The sequence below is a fragment of the Rhinolophus hipposideros genome (assembly GCF_964194185.1).
Source record: "Rhinolophus hipposideros genome assembly, chromosome: 21".
Taxonomy (NCBI): domain Eukaryota; kingdom Metazoa; phylum Chordata; class Mammalia; order Chiroptera; family Rhinolophidae; genus Rhinolophus; species Rhinolophus hipposideros.
The window spans coordinates 46,848,792-46,868,897 of record NC_138067.1 but is presented as its reverse complement, the minus strand read 5'-3'; the positions used below and the strand labels follow the sequence as shown (position 1 = coordinate 46,868,897).

The following is a 20,106-nucleotide window of genomic DNA, read 5'->3' as shown; positions in this document are numbered from 1 at the left end:
TTATAGAACCAGAGGGGGAGGGTCAATTAGTCCAGGACTAACCGGTGGCGAGACAGGAACAACAGGGAGGGGCATCTCGCCAATCGGAAGTGCTAGGAGGCGGGGCTGCCAGTCTGTAGACTGCTACGCCGCCATGAACATTTTGCCCAAGAAGAGCTGGCACGTTCGGAACAAGGACAATGTCGCCCGCGTGCGGCGTGACGAGGCCCAGGCCCGAGAGGAGGAGAAAGAGCGTGAGCGAAGGGTACTGCTCGCTCAACAAGAGGTAAACTCCGAAAGCGGCCTGGCGGGGCTCCCGGACCCAGCGCGCAGGCGTCCCCGGAAGGGCCGGACGCGGGGTCTTTGCGCAGGCGCAGTGCATCCCTGACAGAATTAGGTGCCGGCCGCGGGTAGAACCGAGGGAGTGTTCCCGCGTCACCCCTCTAGTGCAGTTATCCGCTGCTCGTGTTCTTCGCGAGGCTAGAGGGGTGCCTGGCACAGAGTAGGAGCTTATGAATAAAGGAATCCCTGGGCAGTTCAAGGAAACTCAGACCAGTTTTCAGTTTGCCTGCAGTCTATTGAACGCCTACTGAATGCTCGCCCCACGCAGACCGCTTGACTTGCGAAGTCCCTTCAGCACCGTTCGTTCTTAGAGGCGCGCTGTCAACTCCAGTGTGCAGAGGAGTGAGATGGCTTCAGAGAGGAAGCCCGCTCCATTTCCCTGCAGCTTCCCCCACTACCACACCTCCCCCAACCCCCCACAGACACCGGAAGCTCTCTTTATAGCTCCTTCACCTGTTTGCTTTACACCTAGCCGTCAGTCCTTTAGCTAATGTCATCCTTAGCACTGGCTGGGAGATAGTGTGGGGTTTTAAAATTCACATTTACCGGTAGAGATTGCAAATCGACTAGGGCTACTGACTTGGAGCCCTTCCTGGAACTCGGATCGACTGTCCTAATACACGTTTTGGCTGTCTTCATAGTTGTCTCTATTATGTTATCCCCAGCGGTCTCCCACCTCCACCTCTCTTTTACCGCAGGAGGCGCAGAATAGTCTTCCTGGCACAGCGCGTTGTGACACTGAGCTCTGGCTTGATTTTGAAAAGAAAGCTTACAAACCCAGACTTCACCTCATTCCCCCACCCTCTTCCCAGGCGGGGTGCCTTTCCTGGCCGCCCACTGTCCCTGGTCCCTTCCCCATGGTTCCCAGCACCTAGGACTGATTCTCTATGACTGGTACCAGACTCACGGTTCCTCAGATCACATGTCGGTTCTGAATGGTTTCCCTTTAACTTTCTCTCTCCCCTGTTCGCTCCCTCACCCACCCCAGGCCCGCACAGAATTCCTACGGAAGAAAGCCAGGCATCAGAACTCACTACCAGAACTTGAAACAGCAGAGGCAGGGGCCCCGAGTTCTGGCCCTGTAGACCTTTTTCGGGAGCTGCTGGAAGAAGGGAAAGGGGTGACCAGAGGCAACAAAGAGTATGAAGAAGAAAAGCGACAGGATAAAGTAAGCTGGTGTCGCCCACTTCATCAGTGATGAGTAGAGCTGAGACTAACAGGAGCATAGGGAAGAGGTGGGGATTAAAGAGTTAATATATTCAGAACAGACCTAACCATAGCACTCAAGTGTTGGTTATTGCTGTCCGGGCCCATGGGGGCTTAGAAGTGGAAGCTGAAGCCCCCCAGCTCTGAGGCTGCAGGTACAGACCCCTCAGGTCTCCAGCCTGATGTCAAGACCCTATAGGGAAGGGATTTGGGACATGTGAAGGAGCTTTGTAAAATGTAAATCAGGTCCTGTCACTCACCTGCCCTCAGAGATTTCCCATCAAACTCTGCTGCCTTGCTTGCTGCTTTTAGATTTTTCTTCAAGTATCTATCTCCCCAGAGATGCCTGCCATTTAACCCTAAAGCAGGTCCACGATATCATACCCTTCCCATGCTTTTTGTTACTGAACCTGCCATTGTACCCCCAGTGTAGGAGTCCCACGTGTGTTGGTCTCGTGTCCCCATTTTCTGGCAGAATTGGCTCATGACAGGCCCTTAACACCTGTTGGCTGGATGACTGGTTCTGCCTTGTCAGCCATGGGTGTCCCCGTTGCCCATCCAGGGCTCCCCGAGGGGAGGCATGCTTGATAATTGTTTTGTATGTCCTATCCCTCTCAGGAAAGGCAGGAGAAAGCTCTGGGCATCCTGACATACCTGGGCCAGAGTGCAGCGGAAGCCCAGACCCAGCCCCCTTGGTACCAGCTCCCCCCAGGGCGAGGGCCCCCCCCGCCTGGCCCAGGACCAGATGTAAAGATCAAGAACCGCCTGGACCCTCTGCAGGAGATGCAGAAGCATTTGGGGAAGAGAAAGCACAGTGGTGATGATGGTGGTCGCAGCAGAAAGGAAAATGAAGGGTCTCACAAACAGCGGCCCAATGAGTAAGGAGGCCCATGTGGGGGCACTAGTTTGGGGGCTGGCTGGGCAGACTCGGTTCTCAGTGACGCCAGGGGGCCTGCCACCCCTTTAGGGGGTCTGCAAGGTCAAGCCCATTTAGCTTCTCACTCGTTCTCAAGCATGCAATGGAGGTGTCTAGAGGCTGTGTGATGTGGGAAGGTGCCACTCTGATGGCTAATGGGACAGACATATGCTTGTTTTCACAATTTCTCCGTTTTCATTTCTGATATGCTGTATGTTAACCAATGAAACCCACGACATCAAATCTCTGGGGTCCTGGGGTTTTAAGAGACCAAACAACTTGAGAAAAAGCAGGTCTGTGTCCCTAGAATGCCAGCTCTCCTGAGCACACCGTGGGAATACTAACCAGCCTCCTTCTGGTCAGTACAGAGGGAAACAGAGGCCTAGTGTGTGCTCAGTGTCACACAGCTGCTTTGTTGATCTGAAAGGGCACCTGACTGGAAAGACAGGAGGACAGAAGCCCACAAGGGGAGGCCCAGCTCCTTGCCCCTGGCATGAGGCCAGCTTCCTGGTCCCAAAGGTTTCATGTGTCGAGGCCAGGAGCACGTCAGATGCAGGCAGGCAGTCCAGGTGGCAGCTCCTCTTGGAGGAGGCTGGGGCCTTCCAGGACTATCAGCTTTCTAACCTGACACTTCTGCCCCCAGACCCCCATCCCTGGACCAGCTTCGAGCTGAACGTCATCAGCGGGAAGCTGCTGAGAGGGCACGGGCGGAGGCCCTGCTGGCACGGGTCCGAGGTGGGGTCCCCCAGGAGGAGCAGCCAGAAGAGGAGGCAGATGACCGGCGGAGGCGGTACAACTCCCAGTTTAACCCCCAGCTGGCCCGGCGTCCCCGACGGCAGGACACCCCTCTTGCTACTGACTCCTGAGGGGTAGAGGAGAGGCTGCTGCCGCCAGCCGTCATATAAAACTATTTATTCATAAATATTTTCCAAAATGAAAATAGGTTTACCAAAAAATGTCCCTCACTGGGGAGGGGAGGAGGGGGCAGCCCTCACCCCCGGGGCCCCAGGGTGGGGCTGAGAGGGAGAAAACCTCCCAGCCCCCTCCCTGCTTCCTGGGGGAGGGGCTGCCCCTTGGCCTGGGGCCTCCCTCCAGGCTTCCAGGGCAGGGGGATCAGCATGCGGGAGAGGGGAGGTGGAGGGAGAGGCCGGTGTCACTGGAGGTCCCGGTCCTCCAGGTAGCGGTACTCAAAGGTAAAGCCTTCCTTCTTTCGCTGGCCCCACTTCTCGTAGTCAAAGTAGATGTAGGTGCCCTGGTCAGGGGAGAAGGCGGTCAGGGAGTGATGACGCGGGGGTGGGGGAGCTGGGCCAGCCAGGCCCACAGACAGGGCCATGGGCATGCCAGGCACCAGGCCTGCAGTCTCACTCCACTCTCGCCACGCCCTTCTCAGGTAGGAAAGGTCATTCCTGCTTTAGAGGAAACGGAGGGAGGCGCAGAGCGGTCCCCTGCCAGAGCTGGGCCCTGACACTGGGCACTTTTGTAAAGTGCTGTTACTTGTCAGGATGGCTGTGGCTTTTGAGCACCACTTAGGTCCTGAGCATGTGATGCGTGTCCTAGTGTTTAGTCTTCACAAAGCCCTTGAGGCCTTTTCCCATCCTGGAGATGGAACAGGCTGACTCTACGGGATGGACGTTTTTCTGGTGATGGTGGTGAATTACTGAAGGAGTGATGCCTGGAAATATACTAACGTGGCTGGTTACTTTTGGACCAAACCAGGCGGGGACAGGAAGTCTGCAGTGTCAGAGAAGGCACAGTTGGGAGTGAGAATGGGTCAGCTGAAATGCTTCAAAGACCTTGAAAGAATCAAGGGAAGGGGACTGAGTTCTCTGAAGACAAGGACCTTGTTCAGTAGTTGGCACCAGGCAAATGTTTAGTGGAAAAAAGCACTGTGGAACTAACTAAACAGTAATTTGAAACAAAATACAGTACACACAGAACACTTACTCCCGAAAATAAGACCTAGCCGGACCATCAGCTCTAATGTGTCTTTTGGAGCAAAAATTAATAAGACCCGGTCTTATTTTATTTATTTTATAGTAAAATAAGACCGGGTCTGATGTTAATTTTTGCTCCAAAAGACGCATTAAAGCTGATGGCCTGGCTAGATCTCATTTTCGGGGAAACGTTATGTAGCAGGCACCATGAAATACTTAACACGTTATTAACTCAGTTAATCCTCAGCTGTATTAAGGTGGGTCCTGTTACCCCATCTTTACAGATAGGGAAATGGAGACAGGTTCAAGTGACTTGCCCAACGTCACCCAGCTAGAGCTGGGTTCAAACCTAGGCAGTCTCCTCCCGAGTGTTTTGCGAGAAGTGGGACGTTCCTATCAATTATTAGAACTGGAGAAGGTCATTTAAACAAGAATAGCTTCCCCATTTGTACCTGCTGAGTGCTGCGGACATGGGGGAGGAGGCTGTCACTGATCCTGTGTAGTGTGGTCTCGCCCCCACGCCCCACCACACCAGAGGAGATGCTCACTGAAGAAGGGGCGTGTAAGCTAGGACCTACAGGACGACTAGGAGCTGGCCAAGTACAGAGTGACAGTGTCCCAGACTCAGCTGTCTGAAGGAGGTGGTAAAGGGAGGAGGGACCAGCTAGCAGTGCAAGCGTGGGAACCGAGGCCCGGAGTACACAGGACACAGGGAGGGGCCTCACCTGCTCGAACTCGTCCGTGATGGTCTTGGGCTCCTCGTGCCTCTGAAACCACATCATGTACTTGGTGTGGAATCGCCATGACTGCTTCTTTAGGGCCTTGGCTGCCAGGTACTGTGCCTTAGTGCCCTGGGCAAGGAAGAGTGGAGCAGGGATCAGGGGGCCTCCCAAACTGGAAGGGCGTGAGGGGACGGGGCAGGGCACCAGAGCTGACCTCGAGCCCGCCACAGACCAAGGTTGGGCTAGATGCTCCAGCTGGAGCTGGGCAAGGGCACAGAACATACCCGTGCCGGTCAGAAGGAAGTGGGAAGTGCTTCCAGAGAAGCTCTGAGAAGAGGAACTAACATGCTGAGGGCCAAGAAGAGGCCATTCAGGAAGTTTCCCAGGGCGGGAAGAGGGTGGAGGTTATTCCTGATGCCGTGGGGTGACACAGAGGCTGGATAGTCTCCAGGGAGGTCTCCAGGGAGGCCTGAGCCGTGCCAGTGAGCAGCCTAAAGGGACAGCCCAGACTGGGGACGGGCACCGCAAGTGGGGCAACCTAGCTCAGCCTTCACAGCTGTGACACCCCCTGCACTGAAGTGGGGAGAGGGACAGGTTGTTTGGGGGGGGGCCCAGGACTGGGGGATGGGGGTGCGGTTCCAGTGGCCGCAGTGGGGCACCCACCTCACCCCTCCAGCCCGAGGGGGGTACGGCGGCGGTGGTGGTGATGCCGGGGGGCCTGAGGCTGCCCGGGGCCCTGCTGTACCTCCAGATAGTAGAAGATGAAGAAGAGGGTCTCAGTGGACAGGCGCTGGTAGAACTCCACAGTGTCCGAGTGTGGGGGCGGCATCTGGTGGTGGTAGGGGGGCGTCGGGCAGGGGTTCCGGGGGAGGTACTGCCTGTGGGGATTGGGAGCGTTAGTGCCTGCCCCTGCTGTCTCAAGGGTGGGCAAAAAGCCACCCCTTGTCTGCCCACAGCCTCCCTGCCTCCCTACCGCTCATGGGTCAATGTGAGCTTCTGGGTCATAAGATCACCCCAAAATATATTTAGCTCCTCAGCCCCCACCTACTGCAGAGAGGCCCAAGTCCGGTGGCCAGCAAGCGTCATCTAGTCTTAGGACCAGGGAAGCAGATCCCTGGCTGTGGCATCCTCCCTCAGGCTGTGGTGCCCCCCGCCCTCCGCGTGGCCCTCACCTGATCCGCTCAGAGTCTGAGGGGTGGGGCATGTGGTGCCAGGCGGCCTCTTCCATGGCCTGCTGGTACAGCTGCTCCTTGGTGAGGGGCACAGGCCCCAGCGGACACACACCCAGCGACAGCGGTATGTTCACCTCTGACAGCTGAAGGGGTGGCTGGGCAGAGGCTGGAGGAGCTGCCGTGCTGCTGATGATGAGGTCTGTAGGGACGGGACAGGCGAGGCCCGGGGTGAGGCTGGGCCGGGCCAGCCCTCCTGTTGGCGCCCGCCACGCCCGGACCCTCACCTCGCTCGGTCAGGTGCAGTGTGGGCACCGCGTCCTCGATGCCGGAGCTGATGGCTGCCCGCTCTGCCATGGACTTCAGAGAGCTCAGAGGCTCGGGGGCCTGGGGAGAAGAGGTGCCTGGCCTCAGGCCCGGGCAGAGGGCGGGGCCAGAGCAGAGGTCCTGGCACTGTTGCCTGCTCTGGTAGGAGGGCAGCTAAGCCAAGACTGCTAGTGTGACACAGCGCTCACCGTGGCACCCTAATGGGGGACACGACACGGAAGCACCCACACAGGGCGCCGTGTGTGTTGTCCCAACTCCATAGGATGACGTCGTCCTGCAGAGGCAACTACACTGCAGTGTACGAGGTGCCTCCGTCAGCGTCAGCTCTCAGCACACACTTCTCTGCGTGCAGCCCGGCCTCTGAGGGACCCTGTGCCCGACCAGCGCCCAGACCAGCCTGTCCTCTCCATCTGTTCTCACTGACCCCCCCCACGCATCTTCTTTTTGTCCTTTCTCCACTCAAAACCTTCCCAAGGCTCCCCACCACTCACCCCAGTAGTTCTTTCCCTTTTTGAGAACCTCAAAGCTGCTGACCCTTCTCCAGAAACACGCACCTCTCAGGTCTGAGTGCTCACTGTGGGCCAGAAACTCCCAGGAGCTACACGAGGACTGCTGAGCTGCCCGGCCATCTGTCACTTGGTGACGTCCGTGCCCAGAAAGTAACAGAAGGCAGCCCAGGGCTCGGCCCCGAGGTTACCACCCTTGTCCTGCTAATGCCATTTCAGACCCTGGCCATCAGAACCCCGTCCTTTCCAGCGACACTACCATCTGACCTGGAAGCCAGCCTGGCCCCTGCCCCACAGAGTGCAACCCCTTTCCTCCTCCTCTGCGAAATCCTACTCAGCCTTCTGCCACTCTGCCATTAGCCCCTCAAACTGCAGCAAGGAGACCTTTCCTGCACCATCCGGGTGGGTCCCCGCTGAGCCCCCTCCAAGAGGCCCAGCAGGGCTGTGTCTGCAGACTGAGGCAGACCACCAGTGGGCCCCACACCTCCACCCCGGCCAGCCTGCTCTGCTCCCTGCTCCCTAACTGGTGCAGTCAATCTGCAGAGTGGCCCAGAGCACATGCCAGCAAGTGTCCTCTCGACTTGGCATTTCTTCAAGGGAATAGGGCAAGCTGGATAGTTTGAAGAAAACACAATGTGTCTGCAGGAGAAGTGGAGCTAGAGACTGAGGGCTGGAGGACAGATGGCAGTGGGCACCTACAGAGCAGGTGAGCGAGGGCCACCGGGAGCCAGGGGAAGACCAGGAGCAGCAGACAGGTTGGGGGGGATGGAGAGACCCAGGGAAAGGGGTGTGGGCGGTAAGGAAAGACCCGGGGAGACAGCCAGTGACACAGTGTGAGGAGTAGATGTGGGGGTGGCAGTAGTGGCCTGGAGGGGACAGCGAACAGTTAGGTCAGAGATGGCAGGGGCGGGACACAGGCTCTATACCCACCTTGATCTCCGGCGCGGTGCTAAACTGAGGGGGTCCATTGAGCAGGGTACCACCTGCCTTGGCGTCGCTGAAGCTAGGCGTCGGGGAGCTGGGAGGGTTCACAGGAAGTGGCACCAGGAGGCTGGGTCCCCCAGCGTTGTTCCCTGAGCCTGGGGCCACGCCCCCAGCACCTGCTGGGGCAGCTGCACTGGGTTCCTTCCTGAGGAGAGGACAAGGGCAGGGGGCTCAGAAGAGGGTCCCCAAAGGCAAGATGGATAGGAAGGCCCAGGTGATCAGAGGAGTCAAAACAGGGAGAAGGCCTAGCAGACCTGACCTGAGAAGAGGAGGCTGAGGGGCACAGACAGGAGGGAAGGGCTCTTGGGGCAAAAGAAGAGCTACAAGGTGGGAATGAGGACTCTCAAGATGCTCCATGTGGCTGAAATCCACTAGGAAACAGGCCAGTCAGCCTTCTGGAAGGGTCCATGAAGGAGTGTGTGGGAGCAGGTGTTCCAACCACAATACAGAGCCTCGGGCAGATGTCCCCCTGGGGAGCCCACGCAGAGCCTGGGGTTGAGGTGGCCCAGGCGCAGGCGTTCCCTACATCCACCTAGGAGAGTCAGCTCTCTCGTGGGGTGTTATTCCAAGCAATAGGGACCCAGTGGGACAGTCTGACCTGAGACCTGGAAAGTAGTTGGGGAGAGGAAGGAGGACTTTGGGGTCTTTCAGTATGAAAAGCAGACATGGAGCTACCCAATGGAGTCAGGTAGCCTTAGGGCAGGGAACAGAAAATGGGGGGTGGGGGCCCAAACAGGAGCTCCTCTGGGAAAGGGGAAGTCAGAGTGCCCAAGGGGATGTTTGTAAGTCAGAACAGTCCCGATTAGATGAGGAATACTTTAGAACATTCCAAAGGGCAAAGCTGGGGGACTGATGTCCAGTGTCCCAGCTGGAAAGAGGTGGGAGACAGCTCGTGGGAAACTCCCAATGGGCAAGGGCAGGTCCCATGTCTGTGAGATGTGGTGACAGTTGGGGTGGCCCCATGTCTGTGCAAGAAGGCTTCCCTTCCCCAGCCCCGCCGGAGGCTGGACACTCACGAGGCGTTGGGGGGTGGGTTGTGGGAGCCAGATGGGGGACCCAGAGACTGACTGCTGGCGTTGCTGCCCCCACTGCTGCTGAGAGCCACCTCTGCTGGACTGTCTGCCACGACTGAGCTGTAACCTGGGGAAAGGAAGAGGGGGTGAAAAGGGGCCAACAGTGGCTACCCCAGGACCCCCTTTCCCACCACCCCCATAGCCCCCTGCTTACTGGTGGCGCCGTTCTGCTTGCCGGTGCCCCCACCTCCACTGCTGTTACCGCCACTGCAGCCTCCGCCACCTGCCCCACTGGGCTGGACGCTGGGAGGCCGGGGCTGGACGGCGCTGGGCCCACTGGGGGCTGGCGGGGCCACAGCCTGGGCGTAGGGGGCGGGGGTACCCGAATTGTGGCTAGGAGCTGGGCTGGCCTTGGGGCCCAGAGCACTTGGGGGTGCTGCGGGGGCAGGGGCCCCATTGTTGCCAGGGGTGGTGCTCAGGGCAGAGGCAGCAGGTGGGGGGCCGGAAGGGTAGCTGGGTGGCACAGCTGGGGACTGAGGGTGCTGACTGCTGTGGACAGGCTTGGAGCCGTTTTTGGCGGGAGACTGCGGGTGGGAGAGAATAGGGTCAGGACTCAGTGGGCTGGCAGATCTGCCAAGCCTCCCGCACACCCCTCCCAGGGACCCGGGTGACCTCACTCGCCCTCATGGCTTCAGTCGCCACCTTCATGCTTAAAACACTCACGCATTCGTAGCCCACACCCAGCATTCCTTGTCCTGCCTGTGCATCTCCCTATGATGTCCCCCGGGCGTAGGAATCTAACCCACAGCGTGAGTGTAAGAGAGACCCTCTGTCTGACGACAGGGGAGTAGGGGGAAACACCTAAATGTCCTCAGTATATCAGCTGGAACCGGCCAAGAGTCTGAGAAGGAAAAAGAAGCTGAAAACCAGACAGTAATTCTGAATGTCACTTAAAGCCTCACTAAAGCAACTGGCGGGAGGGATATTAAGGAAGCAGAGGCCAGTGACAGGCCCATGGCAAACAATCACTCTTGCCCACCTCGGTCTGCCATCCTCACGCCGCACGGCACCTTGTGCTCACCATGCACCAAGCGGGACTCATGCCTGAGTCCTTCCCAGCACCTCGCCCGCTCACCAGGGTCCCACATCAGCCTCACCACCGCCCCCCTCACGGTCCCCCTGGGACCCGCTCTCCCATCAGCCCACGGAGGGGCTTTGGGCCTGTCCCACTCCTGCCTAAAGCCTGAGCAGCGTTTCCTAAGGTGCGCTCCTGTCTTGGGAGGTTCGCTAAGGGAAAAGAAATTCTAAGAAGTGCTTCCTCTCTCGGAAACTCACGATGTACACCACAGTGCAGCCAAGGCCCAAAGAGGTCCCACAGAAAAGACGGCTGTCTGATTTTTGGTCTCAGACTGTTGGGCCCTTTCAGAGCGGATGCACAGGGTCCAGGCCCTCAGCCCGACAATCCAAAGTCCTCTGCTCACAGCCAGCCCCACACACCTGGCCGAGCTCACCTCGTGACACTTCCAGTCATGACTCGCCCGTGTGACCTGCCGCTGCCTCACCCAGGAATGTCTACCTTTCCCTGCTGGGCAAGCTCAAGTCTTCCTCTAACACCCGGGCCTATCCGCCCCTGCAGAGCAGCTACTCCTGACTGCTGAGGCCAGGCAGGCGCCCCGGCCCACCTGAGCCACAGCACCAGTCAGTCACCTCTCTGCCTGCCCAGCAGTGCAGCAGTGCTTTCTGACATGCCTGTGTCCCCCAAGTCCAGCCCTGAGGCCATACTCAGGTCTCAGTAAGCCTTTGAAAACCAAAAAAGGAATGGGTGACATGCCCACTGGACCCACCTGGCTGACTTCACTATCCGTCGAGCGTCCCCTCTTCTTGTCATCTTCAGAGTTTTCCTGAGGTGGCAGAGGCACAGTCAGAAACCCGTATGATCTCTAGGGTCCCAATAGACCCCAACCTCTGAACCTCTCAGGGACCTGGACTCAGTGACCACAGAGCATTTAAGTACCCATGACTTTAATCACTAGGGAACCTACTGAAACCCTGCTCCCCAGGGTCCTCTTCTTTTGGGAGCCAGCACCACCTGCCAGCCTCTTTAGGGAGTCCAACCCCGATGCCTGCCCAGCCTCCAACTTCCATACCCAGGACCCGCGTGCACCCCCGCAGGCCTCACCGTGGTACAGTTGGCAGGGCTGGGCGGGATGGGTGAGCTAGAGGTGGTGGAGGTGGGCGTGCTGCTTGACTGGTTGAAGATCTCATCCTCCATGTGACTGTGGCTGGGGGGGGAGGTGGCGACCAGCGCCTGTGCTGTGGGGGCCGGGCAGGGGTGCGCTTAGCTGGCTGGGCACCCTCCTGCCTGGCCCCCACCGCCCCGCGCTGGCAGGGACCCCGGGCCTCACGAATGTCCTCGAGGTCCAGGTCGTCGTAGAGGAACTCGTTCTCCTCGAAGTCGGGGTCCTGGGAGGAATCAACGTAGTACTCGACGTCGTCCTTGATCTTGCGGATGGCGTCCACCAGGATTGAGTCGTTGTCCAGCATTCGCAGGATGGTCTCCAGCATGCGCACGTGGTAGCGGTGCTTCTCGATGTGCCGCTTCAGGCCCTCGATCCGGTCCTGCTTCTGCTGGCGAGCCCAGGGCCAGGCTCAGGGCTGCAGGGCGCCTGGCCCTCCCACCCCACAGAACCTGTCCTCTGGCCCAGCCCCGCCTGGCACGGGGCAGTGTGGAGCTGCTTGACCTCTGGCCCCCAGACATCCCTGTGCTTCCCAACAACCTGCCCTTTGCGTGCACCTCACCTGACAACCCAGCTCTCCCACTGCTCTGCCGAGCCCCCAGCAGCTGCCTCCTGGGACACAGAAGCACCACCCCCCAGTAATAATGGTGACCCCCCCCTCAAGGGAGCTTGTGGTATATGATCAGAATCCCACCCCAGCAGCATCCCCCTTAAGGAGTCCAGATTCTGAAGCCCACCTCCAGGTATCTCCCCTTAGAATTTGACATCTTAGTCGCCATTCTAAATCCCTTCTCTGCAAAGACCTAATAGTGGGGTATGCTCTGAGAAGTGCGCAATTTTGTCACTAGGTGATTTTTGTCATGTGAGTATCATAGAGGCGTGCACACAAACCCAGATGGCCCACCCACTGCACACCTGGGCTGTGTGGGGCAGCCTATTTATTGCTCCTGGGCTACTACTGCAGCTTGTATAGCCTGTTACTGTACTGAGTGCGACAGACAACTGCACCACAATGGTAAGTACTTGTGTGCCTAAACACGTAAACAGAAAAGGCCCAGTAAAAATACATTATAAAAGTGTGTGTGTGTGTGTGTGTGTGTGTGTATACGAGCACGTTGGGGAAACAGGGAGGGTTGTGAATGGAGGTGAGTGGACATGAGGAGGGAAGGAGGGAAGCAAGAAAAGGGGAGAGAAAGGGAGAGCAGAGATCTCTTTCAGAGACCTAGACAGATAAAGCCTGAGACAAAAAATAAGAGGGGAAGAAGAGAGAGACTCAAGTGGAAGGGGAGCGGGACGTAGGCAAGACAAGGAGAAACGGGGGTGAAGGGAAATGTGTGCATGTGTGTGCAGGGGTGGGTGTCAGGCAGGCTCCCAGCCCCTCATGTCACCACCCAGGCCCAGCTTCAGGTGGGAACAGCGCAGAGACAGCATGCTGAGCCTCAGCCTCTATTTAAACCATCCGGAGCCAGCAGAGAATTCAACACCATAGTTGGGGCCAGGCTTTCCTGTCCACACCGCACACACGCTTTTTGCTTATAATCCCCTATAAACTTACGGGCCCACCATCATACACAGTCCGGCGCTGACTGATACGTTGTCATTTAGCGCATGACTGTATCTCCCCTCTAAGCCCCTGGTTCCCAAACCCCTGAGTCTCAGACACCCATCTTTGGCACATCCGCACTCCCCAGGCCATCCCTGCCACTCACCAGCTTCCAGAAGACCCAGCTCTCTGTTCTGGAACCTGGGCCCTCAGTATCTGGCTTTGTCCCACCCTTCTCCTTAGGCCAAATGAACCATTTCTTTGTGTCCTGCCTTGTCTGTACCCACTGTCCTTTCCTTAGAACCTGGAGCCCTGTAGGTGCTATGAGGCCACAGCTTCAGCTCCTGGACCTCCCCACCCTGGGTGTCTGTCAGGTCACATCTACTCTGACCCAGGCTGAACTCTGCACCCTCCGCCTAAACTGCTCCTCTTCTTAACGGCCCCATTTACCCAGACACCCAAGCTGGACTCAAGACTGCCTCACCTCCTCCCCGAGCTACCCCCAGTTAGCTGCTCAGCCCTCCTGACCCTGTCTATTGACCCCTAATCCCAGCTGCTTGCCCTGGTTGCCTTAGGAGCCCAGACCACAACACCTACAGGCCGCAAGAGCTGGCCTCTCCCACCCACTAGCCAGCCCATCTCCATTTTGTGGGTGCCAGACCCCCCCACTCACATCCTTGTCACCCTTCTTCTTGCGCGTCTGCACCGACAGTGACTCCACTTCACTCTCAAACTGGTCCACCTGCATGTTTAGGGTGTCGATGGTATTCTGGGGCAGAAGGAACGAAAGGCAGGTGGTCAGCCCCAGTCCCCTTGGATGCCTTGGGGTCATGGCCCTGTGGTCATCTCCCTTTCTCTGCCCCACTCACCGTGAGCCACTGGCCAACCTCCTCCTTCTCCTTCTGGGCGGGGTCCACCTTCTGCGCCAGGCCCAGGCCCTCCTTGCTGTAGGCTTTGGTTTTGGTCTCTCGCTCCACAACTTTGAACCGTTCCATTTGCTGTGGAGGGCACAGTTGGCTCCAGCCCATCAGCTCTCCCTCCCCTTGGTGCCTGTGCAGAGCTCTTACTCTTCTCAGGACCTCTGGGAACCCTCCCACCTCCGGCACCAGGCTCCAGGTTCCTACCGTCTCAATGAGCTTGCGGTTGTCTATGAGCTGCCTCTTGTCCTTGATCTCGTTGGACGCTACCCATGTCTTGATCTGGTCCCTCAGCCGCTGCAGTGGGAAAAGCAGGACAGTCAGATGGCTTCAGGGCCCGCACCAAGGCTCCAGCCCCTCCTCTCCCTGTGACCCAACAGTCCACTCTCCCCATTTCCACTGCCGAGGACACCGGGCCCCCATCCCTCTCACTTGAAGCTTCTTAATCTCCTTCTTTAGGTCAGCCTCATACTTTTCTTTCTGGTTCGCGTTCGCTGCATTGTGGAGCTGAGGGATGGAAAATCCAGGCGTCAGTGTGGGACTCCCTGCCCTAGTGCCCACTCGTCTCTCTGTATACTGGGGACTCTGGGGACTTTCTCCCACCCCAATCCATCTCAGAGCTGCTTCTCTGAGGTCCTTAGCATCGCTTCTCCCTGGTTGACACCCAGACATCTTGAACCTCTTCCTGTGCTCCCCTCCCTGGAGACCCAGATTTTAGTGCCTGACCCCAGTACCTTCTGCCAAATATCTTCAAACTGCTCGACGCCCTCGGACACCTTCTTGAGGCAGCGATCAATCTCACCTGGCCGGGGAGGAAGGAAGGCAGTGAGCATCCTACCGAGGCAGCAGGCACCCAAGGATTTCCAAGGAGAGCGAGTACGTGGCCCCACAGGCAATGGGCAGTCATGAGTACCTTGGAGTTTGCGCTTGTCCGCCATCTTCCCTGCCCTACAGGTGCACTCTCTTCATACTCTCTTGAAGACGGACGCTGCTGGGAGAGATCAGGAAGGAATACACATTTATTCCCTGGCTGGTCCAAACCCAGAGACATGTACGAGGCTGGGAATAGTGGGTTGCACAGGACTGTAAAGGAAAGACAAATTCACTATCTGATGACAAGGACCTGGCCCACAAGAACAGTCTGAAAGTTTGCTGAAATAAGGAAATAGATATACTTTTTGTGTATCTCTGACCCAAGAAATGGAAAATTCCTTCTCCCCAGATGACACTCAAAAATGGATTTTCCAGAGCAGGAAAAAGTCACACAGCACACAGCTGACTGCTAAGGATGTAGGTGTCTGACCTGGAGACCTCACTTCCCACCAAGGGTTTGGGGACACAGGTGACAAGATCCTAACACCCTCAGATAAATCATGAGACAAAGGGCAGGTGCACCTCATGGAGAAGAACCTGACACTGTATGAGCCATAAGGGATAAGAGGAGGTGGAGGCACAGGGACACCTGTAACCACAAAAGGTTGAACCCGCCCACACTGACAGGGCTGGGTCCCAAGTAGAAGAGAGCCTTAGGATGCAAAGACGTTTGTCCCAGAGCAGACTCCTAAATCAAGGGAGATGCCCCTCCTAACCCCAAGAGGCTGATGCCAAGGAGGTTGGAGGTTTGGAGGCAGAAAACATGACCCAAGAGAGGTCTGGGAGCAGAGAACTCTTCGGCAGATGAGAGGTTGAAAGGGGACCTTCGCTGCGAGGGAGCTATCTGCACCCAAGAAGGAATTACATATCAAAGCACCGGTAATGTAGACTCAGGGAAACACAAACCATCAGGGCAAGAGCCCAAAACTAAAAGAGGGGCCTCTCCACCTAAAGGAAGTTACATGTGACCCAGAGGGAAGCAAGGTCCAAGGGGAGTCACCAGGAGTTTTTGCTCACGGGGGTGGGGGGGGGGCCGGGGGGAAGCTGCACCTTAGGGCCTAACATCAAGAGCAGGGGCGATGTGGAGCTTTGGAAGGGAGAGTTACGCTAAGCAGACTCCTGCGCTGCCAGAGTCATCCCCCAGAGAGGGGGCCTCTACTGCAAAGCACAGCTCCGGTGAGGGAGCTCCCACTCTACAGGCCCAGGGCAGGGAGCCCCAGAGCAGCCCCAGCTGCCAAGGCAGAAAGAGCCCTTCACCAAGGACTAAGAGCCTCCCATGGCGAGGAGAACGTCTCAACAACAGTCCTGTCCAACAGAACTTTCTGCAATGACAGAAATGTTCTGCATCCGCGACACTGACCACTGGAAATGTGCACGGGGCAATGGAAAAAGAAATTTTTCATTTCTATTTTTGGTAATTAAAATTTAAATCACACGTGGCTAGCAGCTACTGGTGGGACAGTGTACCAGAGAGCACACTTTGAACCCAAGGCCCATAAATACGAGGCAGGTTCCTCCATCTCAAGGAGGCTGTACTGTATGGAGGTCCCTCCATAGGGACTCATTTTGCATGGTGGCAGGTGGGTGTGGCACCTCAGATTTGAGAGTTCAAATCTCTTCTGCAAAGGGCCAAACCAAGACTAACTGGCAACACCCTCAGTTCAGAGCCAGGTAACACACCAAAGTGGGTCCCAAGCTCGGAAGGAACATCCCAGCTCCAGGAAGGCAAAGCTGCCAGAAAAAGGCCCTAGGAGATAGTTGCACAGAGAGGACACAAACCACAAAGTGCACACAAGAGCCCAGACTCCAACACGGAGGTTGCAGGGACGAGTCTTACCTCCAACACCCTGATCCAGAAAAGGCTCTTACTGCCTGGGGGTGGGATGGGGAAACAGAAACACTACACAAGAGTGTGTACTGCCTTCACCCCAGGAGCAGGGGCGGGGGCTCCAACCCAGAGGGAGAGGCCACCAGTATACGCCCCTAAACAAGGCACTGCACACCTTAGGGAGGGGATGCCCTCTCTGAGTCCCCACACTGAGGGGTTGGGACATCTGGCCCAGAGATGGGGACAGACTTGCAGTAAAAGGTCCTGAAGGAGTCAGAAGCAAGGTGCCAGGGGAATGAGAGCTCTAGCCCAGGGAGGGCACCATCTGACCTGGGAGGCAGCTCCTCCAGAGAAGGGCGGGTACCACAGGCTCACGGTACTTGTGCCCTAGAGGGCAGGCATCACAGTGGGCAGGGACCTCCGCCAGAAAAGGCAACAACCCCCCCTCCAGAGAAAAGCCCACATCTAGAGGGCACCCATACCTTCGATCACCCAGCAAAGGACCAGAGAGAAAGGGAGCTGGAGCTTGAGTCTTGAAGTGGAGATGCCACCACAGAAGAGCCCCGCCGCTCTGAGGGACCCACCGAGACCCTCCAGTGGAGGTGACCATGGCAGCAGGCCCACACCCAGACATGCGAGCAGCTTAGGCACAGAAGAGCCTGTGCTCTCACGGCAAGGAGTCCAGTGGGAACCTTGGCCCAAGAGACTTAACCAAAAGAAGTCCTTCGTCCAAGAGGACGGCACATCCCCACAATTAAGGAGCCTGCACTGGGACGTGTGAGGTGAGCAGTGTGCCAGACTCACAGGAGCCAATAACCATGAAATGAGGGGCCCAAACGAGTAAAGAAGAGTCCCCCAAACGTCACCCGAGGAGCGATGACACAGTCAAAGGCCTGATGAGTAAGGCAGGAGCAGCCGAAGGCTGGGTCCTGGGCAACTAAACCAAGTGGTCCCTAATCCTGGGGCTGTCACCTGCCCAAACAGAAGGGCCTTATGTGAGCGGCGAGCGGCGAGGCAGCCTGGCCTGCCGGGAAGCTCTGCTGGATGGCAAGCCTTCACCTGGGAGGCCGCAGCCACTGCCACACAGGATGAGCCCCCGGAAGGTGGATGTGATGGGTCCGGGGCAGAGGTCCTTGTCCCCCACAGGGAGCCCAAGTCCTAGGGAAAGAGACAACAGCGGGGTCTGTCCCTCAAGTCTCAGGCAACGTCCAGCCCCGCGGCAACGAGCCTGTGCCTCCGAGAGGGCAGAGCACTAGTCCTGGGAACCTACACCGGGGAGGGCCTGCAGCTTTGCAGCGGGGACACAGAGGGCCCACCACCGAGGAGGGCAGGGACCTTACCCCCGGGAGGCAACGCCGAGGTCCCTTGCCCTGGAGAAAGCACCGCCCCGGCCCCAGGAAGCCTCGTCCTCCTGGGGGTCCCAGCATGGCTGTGCGCCCTGCCCTACACATTCCGACACCACGAGGGCCCTTCAGTGCTGCGAGCCTCCGTGCCCAGTGCGGGCCCTGACACACTGAGGGCGAAAGGTCCTTGGGCTGACGTGAGTGGGGTAGGAGCCTCCGGGCCACCCAGGGCAGTGAAGGAAGGGTGGACACCCGCACCACAAGGGCAGCAGCACTGACCGCCGCGGGAGGAGGCGGCGGCCACTGAGGCGACAGGCAGGCACCACTTAGGAGGGGCGGCTGCACCGCCCAGGCAGGAGCCCGTCAACGACGCAGCGGGAGGGCCAGGCCCTGGGACCTGGGGGCTGACAGCCCGAGGGGCGCAGCGGAGGCCGGCGGCCGGACCGGCGGACCCACGCGCTGCGCCGCAGGGCCCGAGGCTGACCCCCGAGCACGGGGAGAGCTGGGCGGGAGCAGGTGGCAGAGGCGCCCCCGAGGCCAGTCCCGGCCCCCCGGGAGGCCCGCGCTGCGGCGGCCCCAGGCCCCAGGCCGCAGACCTCGGGGCACGCTCACCACGGGGCAGCGCTGCACACCAAGCGCTGGGAGCTGGCGGCGGCCGCGGCTGGGGGCGTCCCCACCCCGGACAGAGGAGCGGCGGCGCCGAGCCGGCCCCACTGGGCCCCGAGGGGCTGCGGCCGCACCGAGGCCCCGTCCCGGGCTCGCAGCCCGCCCGGGGCCGCCCCCCGCAGAAGGGCTGCCGCGAGAGGGCGGCCACCTGAGCTGCGGGGCGCCGGCATCCGCACGGCGAGGAGCCAGCGCCGACGCGGAGGGGCGGGACCGCGCACCCCGCGGGCCCGACGCGGACACCACGCGGGGCCGGGGGCGCGGGCCGACCCCCGGGCGACGCCGAAGGGCGCGGAGGAGGGAGCGGGAGCGGCCGGAGGAGGGGCCCGCGCACAGCCAGGACGGCGGACGCCGGGGCCGCCCCGCCGAGAGCCAGAGCCGCACCGGGAGCTGGGGGCGCCCAACGGGGTCGGGGGCGACCATGTCGCGACAGGCGGCGGTGTCGCAGGGGCTGGGGCGGCAGGGAAGGCGGTCGACGGCGCCTGGGGGAGGAGGGGAAGGGGTCTGGCCCAGTCGAGCCTGACGCTCTCACCACAGGAGCTGGCGCCGCCGCTGAGGAGCGTATCGCGATAGGCGGGGGAGGCGAGCGCCCGCCGCCTTTTTCTCGCGCCCCGGGCCCGGGCGCTATCGCGATAGCGGCGCGAAGCGGAAGTGGGGTGGGGGGAAGTGGGCCCGGGGTTGTTCTGACGACGGGGTCGGGGCTCAAGGGAGGCCGCGGCGTCTGCCGATGGCTCCGCGGAAGCTGACGGGCCCGGTCCAAGATGGCGGCGGCGGAGGAAGCCTCCCCTCCTCTCTTCTCGTCTCTGGCGCCGACCCGCCCCCGAGCCCTAAATATAGGCCTATCATTGCTCCTGCCGAACGTCGCTCTTGCCCATCGAGCGCACCCTATTGGTCCTTGGCAGGGATGCGGCCGGCCCCCTTTCATTGATTGGACAGCTGTTCCAAGGCGCGGCGTTCGATTGGCCTCCCGCGCAGGTTGCTAGGATTGGTTCAGGTTTACTTCTCCGCTCCGCCTCCTCCTCCCGCTTCAAGGCACAACATGCCAGCGCGAGGGCCCTTGCGTCAATCAACAGACCTATGTTGTGCTGATTGGTTGTACCCGCCTCCCTCTCTTAAGCCAATTGGCCGCGGGGAGGAGTTAGTCTGATCAGGGGAGGGAAGTCGTCCGTCAAGTTTACAGCTGTTTTTAATTGGTTGTGGGGGACTATTCTTCCCTGAAGCCATTGGTTAGTCCTGAAAGTGGGTGAGGAAGGCATGGAGAGTGGGCGTTAAAGACCGCGTACCTAATGGGAGACTAGACAGGTGCCTTCAAAGTGGGGGCTGAGCTAAAGTCATCTGCCAATCAAAATACTCCTAGGCCTGGCCTGGCCACGGGGTAGGAGCTGGGCAAGAGGGTCCACCCCTTCCCCTTGTTGGCCCTCACTGTCATCACTTTTCCCAGTTTGTCCAATAGCGTAGCGAATGTGCAGTCTACTCCTAAAACGTGTGAAACAGGGCGTAGTAGGCTGGCTTGGGAACTGGCGCATCCCTCTGAATCCCTAGAGTGCCGGCCAGGCAGGTCCCTGTCGCTCAGCTGCATCGTCTTCCTCCAAGTGCCTGTGTTT

At 59.0% G+C, this 20,106-nt stretch overlaps 2 protein-coding genes across 8 annotated transcripts; one reads left to right on the top strand and one right to left on the bottom strand.

Moving 5' to 3' along the window:
• Positions 1–94: 94 nt before the first annotated feature.
• On the top strand, positions 95–3,393 carry LENG1 (leukocyte receptor cluster member 1). The gene is made up of 4 exons (XM_081030471.1): positions 95–265; positions 1,310–1,489; positions 2,146–2,405; positions 3,087–3,393. The coding sequence occupies exons 1-4, from the start codon at positions 134–136 to the stop codon at positions 3,307–3,309; spliced, it is 795 nt and encodes a 264-aa protein (XP_080886597.1). The 5' UTR covers positions 95–133; the 3' UTR covers positions 3,310–3,393.
• CNOT3 (CCR4-NOT transcription complex subunit 3) lies at positions 3,339–19,307 on the bottom strand. 7 transcript variants are annotated; one of them, XM_081030470.1, is made up of 19 exons: positions 19,035–19,307; positions 17,556–17,654; positions 14,709–14,783; positions 14,530–14,597; positions 14,228–14,302; positions 14,003–14,092; positions 13,748–13,876; positions 13,552–13,647; positions 11,504–11,723; positions 11,278–11,411; positions 10,943–10,999; positions 9,313–9,682; positions 9,102–9,225; positions 8,032–8,230; positions 6,556–6,655; positions 6,272–6,470; positions 5,845–5,977; positions 5,103–5,228; positions 3,339–3,695 (listed from the first exon to the last, which is right to left on the bottom strand). In XM_081030470.1, exons 3-19 carry the CDS (start codon positions 14,731–14,733, stop codon positions 3,597–3,599), a joined length of 2,244 nt encoding a protein of 747 aa, XP_080886596.1. In that variant the 5' UTR covers positions 14,734–14,783; positions 17,556–17,654; positions 19,035–19,307; the 3' UTR covers positions 3,339–3,596. The 7 variants fall into 7 exon arrangements, 6 of the variants coding, with proteins under 6 accessions (XP_080886596.1, XP_080886593.1, XP_080886594.1 ...); XM_081030467.1 differs by lacking the exon at positions 17,556–17,654; XM_081030468.1 differs by lacking the exon at positions 17,556–17,654 and having other exon boundaries at positions 14,709–14,878; positions 19,035–19,274.
• Between the last annotated feature and the right edge of the window lie 799 nt (positions 19,308–20,106).

Bases quoted from the DNA above. Each gene is read 5' to 3' on its own strand.
- LENG1 (XM_081030471.1), top strand. From the start codon at position 134: ATGAACATTTTGCCCAAGAAGAGCTGGCACGTTCGGAACAAGGACAAT. The intron at 1,490-2,145 runs GTAAGCTGGTGT...TATCCCTCTCAG, and splicing joins AAGAAAAGCGACAGGATAAA to GAAAGGCAGGAGAAAGCTCT. The intron at 2,406-3,086 runs GTAAGGAGGCCC...TTCTGCCCCCAG, and splicing joins CACAAACAGCGGCCCAATGA to ACCCCCATCCCTGGACCAGC.
- CNOT3 (XM_081030466.1), bottom strand. From the start codon at position 14,733: ATGGCGGACAAGCGCAAACTCCAAG. The intron at 14,598-14,708 runs GTACTCATGACT...CTCCCCGGCCAG, and splicing joins GGACAAGCGCAAACTCCAAG to GTGAGATTGATCGCTGCCTC. The intron at 9,226-9,312 runs GTAAGCAGGGGG...TCCTTTCCCCAG, and splicing joins CAAGCAGAACGGCGCCACCA to GTTACAGCTCAGTCGTGGCA.